At 29.6% G+C, this 5,729-nt stretch overlaps 1 protein-coding gene across 1 annotated transcript; it reads left to right on the top strand.

Annotated features, from left to right (window-relative positions):
• The first annotated feature begins 492 nt into the window (after positions 1-492).
• On the top strand, positions 493-5,109 carry LOC107782895 (premnaspirodiene oxygenase-like). The gene is made up of 2 exons (XM_016603838.2): positions 493-1,625; positions 4,380-5,109. The coding sequence occupies exons 1-2, from the start codon at positions 708-710 to the stop codon at positions 4,998-5,000; spliced, it is 1,539 nt and encodes a 512-aa protein (XP_016459324.1). The 5' UTR covers positions 493-707; the 3' UTR covers positions 5,001-5,109.
• The last annotated feature ends 620 nt before the right edge of the window (positions 5,110-5,729 follow it).

Below are 5,729 nucleotides of genomic sequence, written 5' to 3'. Positions count from 1 at the left end.
GTATAGACAATACACCGTTCTTCAGAAACAAAATATTTGGCAACCTTTAGAAATTAAAAAAAAAATGGTAATAATTGTAAAGTAAATTTGGTGAGAAAACAATTTATACAAGTCATGAGAGGAATGGTATAGATCCCATGTAATTTCTACTTTCGACATTGATAATGCAGTATTCAGTTTAAAGTAACTTTGACAAGGATTAAAGTTAATGGAGATAGAGAGAGAACTTGAGTGAGAACAAAAATAGAGATAGACAAGACTTATTAATCAAAGAATATAGTTTTGAAGATATCTTTTCAAACTGAACATAGTTTGAAAAGATTTTCCACGTAAAATCTATTTTATTTCCGTTGTTTGACTATGAATATTTATGCGATACACAGTTGGTCCCAACAATAATTTCTTTTGCCCTTTATAAAATTCACGTAAATTTTTTCCGATTTTAGTCCTATATACTTGATTTAAGAAGAGGGCCCAAGTAATACCAAATGAGCCAATTTTTATACTTTGTGTAAGTTTCACTCAATCCTAAATAATATAAAAGAGTGTACATAAATATATTTGGTTATCGAAATCAAACTTCAAAGAAAACGTGTGTTCAACAAATTATCCAAGAAATTAAATAAACATAAATTTGCTTACAAAAAGAGTAGCAAGCATTCTTCAAAGGATATATCCAGCTGCTGCTATTTCCTCATCCAACAATAATGGAGCTACAACTTTATTCCCTTGCTCTTGCCACTTCCCTCACATTACTTTTCCTTCTGATTGTGAAGTTATCTAAGAAATTAGCAAAAAACCCTAATCTAAACTTGCCTCCAGGTCCATGGAAATTGCCTCTCCTAGGTAGTATTCACCACTTAATAAGCATATTACCTCACCATACTCTGAGAGATTTAGCCAAAAAGCACGGCCCGTTAATGCACTTGCAGCTTGGTGAAATCTCTACAATAGTTATTTCGACTCCTCAAGCAGCCAAAGAGGTATTAAAAGTTCAAGACATCGCATTCACAAATCGCCCTGAGCTTTTAAGTGTCAAGATTTTGTGTTACAACTATTCGGATATTGCTTTTGCACCCTATGGAAATTACTGGAGACAAATGCGTAAGTTGTGCACGTTAGAACTCTTGAGTGCCAAGAATGTACAATCATTTGCCTCTATAAGGGAGGAAGAAGCATTCGACCTTGTTGAATATGTGAAATCAAAATCTGGATCCACTATTAACCTTACAGAAAAGTTGTATGCTCTTACAAATGCTGTAATTTGTAGAGCAGCATTTGGGAAGAGGAGAAAAGAAGAATCAGCATATTTTATGTCTTTGATAAAGGAAGTGTCTTTAATGGTAACAGGTTTGGATATAAGTGAAGTGTTTCCTTCACTCAAATTTTTGCATGCCATTACTGGGACAAAAGCAAAATTAGTGAAGCTTCACAAAAAGCTTGACAAGGTGCTTGACATGATAATTGAAGAGCATAAGGAGAACCTGCAATTAGTAAGCTTGAAAAAGAATGGTGAAGAAGAATCAATAAGAAAAGAAGATTTGGTGAATTTGCTATTGAGACTCCAAGAAAGTGGCACTCTTGAATTTCCCTTCACTGCAGACAATATCAAAGCAGTCATATTGGTGAGATGTCTTTAGTTTCTTTTTTCTGTTTTTTTACATTAGTCCATTCTAAATAAGTCGTATTATTATTCATTCTTCAAATGGCTGCATCTTATCTAAACTTCGGCTACTAAAGGGGTACGTGTTTGTTCATTATTAATAGAGATTTAAATTATATGTTACAATTTTTACAATGTGATAGCAAGTTATTTATTGTTTTACCAAATTATTAGTTTATGCTTATCGAAAAATATACATATACAATTTATTTAAAACCCTTTAGAGGAATTTATACATAATACAACTTCTTTAACATTTATTTATAAATTTACAACTGCTTTTAGAAAATTTCACAAAATACAATTTATTATAACTTTTTAACTTTTTAATTAGATTACTAAGTTCATAAACTCCTAAAATTTCTCCCCTAAACATGGGACACTGGCACAAATAAATTGTTAAGTGGTCGGTTACATATTACCTAATGTTTTAGACTCCTATAATATTTCAACCATCCCTGTATTAATCATTAATACAATCAAAACAAATTCACTCTCAACAAAAATATGCCTTTTCAGTTTTAAATTATAGAAGGTTTTCATTTTTGTTTTCTCCCTTACAACCCCGACAAACCATACAAGGCTGGGGAATTTTGCAGCCGAAAGTGTTTGCTTTTCCCAAAGGCTTTTTGACAATGTATGATTTTATATTATATATACTATATTGTTATTGTATATGTTAATAATATATATATATTTTATTGTATACATAAGTTTGCTTTTTCTTTATCTCTCCATCAGCAAAATGTCTTTACTTTCCCCAAGTTTTTATATGATGTATTATTGTATATTATATATATATATATATATATATATATATATATATATATATATATATATAGTATACTAGTATAGAACTGAAAAAAAGAAGAAATATTATTAACAAATATACTATACTAGTATACACACACACACTATGTATTACTGTATATTTTCTTTAGATAATGATTCCTTCAATGTATCCAATAAAATTTTGGGTCTTCTTAATTTGATTGATTAATTTTGTACAGTTAGAGAAACATGAGATTTTTTTGATGTATCAACATATGGTTATGAGATATTGTTATAATTGTCATTAATAATTAACAAAATGGAGAATGTTTAAGGGCTAATTATGGGATATGTTATTCCCCTTTAATACGAAATTTGGTGTACTTGTAGGTATATTTTGGGAAAAGGGTCAAATATACCCCTCTACTTTCATATATTATCTTTATTTAACCTCTGTTATACTATCAGGCTAAATTTACCCCTACCGCTATACTATCGGGTCAAATTTACCCTTATAATCAGCAAACTTTTAAAAATACCCCTTGATATGTTAAGTAATACAAAATCTCCCAAATTTCTTTTATTTAAATCACTTGTTGTTGGTCTTCTTGGTCCACTATTTTTTAAATAATTGACATTTACCTGCTTTCTGAATTAGAGAAAAAAAAAGAGAAAACTATCAAATAATACAACCGAATAAACAAAGTATAATAAATTGAAAAATCTAAATTAGGTAGCTTTTCTAAATTATAAAAGTATTTACAATATCCCAATTTTAATGAATTCGTTACACCAAATGTGTGGAGACTTTGCAAGTATCAGCGATTGAACTTGAAGTTCCTAGGAGACTTTACATTGTCTAATTCAACTTTGCTTTAATTAAATGCATATACATTGTACACTCTTAAGTTAGTCGATCGAACTCTATGCTAACCAGGCAATGACAAAATATATTTGCATATACATGTACATACATGATGATCAACTGCATATAATACATAATAAATAGACCCACTAAATTTTACGGTGTGTATATGATTAAAAATAAATAAATTCTAAACCAATTTTATTTATTACAAGAAGAGAAATGGGTGCATTGCTAATTTTAAAAAATAAAAAATAATTTGTATAGTCTAGTAACTTTAGCATTCACATCAATAGTAAATTTTAAAAATAATGGAGCAAGAAGAACAACAAGTGATTTAAATAAAAAGAATTTGGGAGATTTTGGATTACTTAACAGATCAAGGAGTATTTTTAAAAGTTTACTGATTATAAGAGTAAATTTGGCCCGATAGTATAAAGGTAGGGGTAAATTCGGCCCGATAGTATAACGGAGGTTAAATGTATACAATATATAAAATTAGAGGGGTATATTTGGCCCGTTTCCCGTATATTTTTATACATCTGTTGTAGAATATGTTATTCTATTATTAGTTGTAGATTAGGAAATATTTTATAAATTCCTAAGTAATTGTGAAAATTTCCCTTTTTTATCCCATTAATCATAGAACTTAAACTCTATTAATAGAAGCCTATTATCAATATTTTTTAAAACATTTACTAAAAGAATTGATAATCATCATTACTACTAATAGAAGTCCTCGGTTAAACCATAAAGTACTTTCTCTATTCCATTTTATGTGTGATTTTTTCTTTTTTATTCGTTAAAAAAATGACGTATTCTATATTTGAAAATATTTAATTTTAACTTTCTCATTTTATTTTTAATTGCATTCTTTTATAGCCACATAAATTTTATGGAAGGTTTAAGACCATAGAGTTCAAAAGTTATTTTTCTAAATCTATTATATGCTGAATCAAACACCGTTACATAATTTGAAACCGTTGGATTATTTATGTAGGTCAAAGTTACAAGTTATTCATTTGATGAGTTACCCATAATTTGCAAGTTGCAAGTAGTAATAATTGTAAATGCATGCAGGACATGTTTGTAGCCGGGACTGAGACTTCAGCTACCGTTCTTGATTGGGCAATGGTAGAAATGATGAGAAATCCCAAAGTCATGGAAAAGGCACAAATAGAATTGAGACAAATTCTCAAGGGAAAGAGAAGAGTAAAAGAGAATGATTTAAAAGAAGTGAGGTATCTAAAGTTAGTAATTAAAGAAACTCTAAGGTTACATCCACCACTTCCTTTGTTACTTCCAAGAGAATGCAGGGAGCAATGTGCAATTAATGGATATGATATTCCCATAAAAACAAAGGTAATTGTAAATGCATGGGCAATTAATAGAGATGTTGAGTTTTGGGAAGATGCTGAGAGATTTGTACCAGAGAGGTTCAATGATAGTAGAAATAATATGGAATTTATAGGACAAGAGTTTGAGTATTTACCATTTGGGGGAGGAAGAAGAATGTGCCCTGGAATTTCATTTGGTTTAGCCAACATTGAGCTGACTTTAGCTCAACTTCTTTATTATTTCAATTGGAAGCTGCCTAATGAGATGAAGCCTGAGGATCTTGATGTTACTGAAACACCTGGTTCTAGCTGCAGAAGGAAATGTAATTTGTATGTAATTGCAACACCTGTAATAATGGAATAATTGATAGCTAGAAATTGTGTAGCAGATGAATAAGAAGATGAAAGAAAATGTAAGGTACTTAATTGATAAGTATGATGAGATATCAGTAATTAATTACTGTTTTGTGATATTTTCCTTTTCAAAATTTAAATTCTTCTAGTTTGATGTACTTTTACAGATTTGAGCCCTTCCCACTCTGATATTTGATCAGATTGTTGGTTGCACCAGCTTGATTTCTTATCCATCTGGTACTTATGATCCAGTGTTAAGTTTTGAAACTTTGAATAATTATTTAAATATCATGATATATGGTTTGAAGCTATGATCATTTTCATTTTATACTAACACTTTCAAATAATCAATTTTGCTCTGAACATATTTTTGGAATTATTTCATGATTAACTATCATCGGGATTACTGGTATTAACTTCTCAATCAAAGTTTAGATGAGTTTTGAGTAAGGAGATTTCTCAATCAAAGGTAATACAAAATTGTCTGGCAGTATGAAAAATGGGATAATTAAGCAAGGTAAACTTGTATTTATCAACCATACATTACGTCTATAAATTAATCAACAGTATTTGATTAGCTCACGAGGATGGACCATTAATGAATTAATTATGTGTTAATAACATTAATTGTAGAGTAAACTCACCCTCTTCATGATTTTCAATTTCTTTTTTTATTTGGTGGCACTTTCATGGCGTCAACTAGTTATTATCAAACCATTTACAACTCCTTCAAAATAAT

The sequence above is a fragment of the Nicotiana tabacum genome, chromosome 17, assembly GCF_000715075.1.
Source record: "Nicotiana tabacum cultivar K326 chromosome 17, ASM71507v2, whole genome shotgun sequence".
Taxonomy (NCBI): domain Eukaryota; kingdom Viridiplantae; phylum Streptophyta; class Magnoliopsida; order Solanales; family Solanaceae; genus Nicotiana; species Nicotiana tabacum.
The sequence above is the reverse complement of the archived record's forward strand: the minus strand, read 5'-3'. Positions and strand labels throughout refer to the sequence as shown.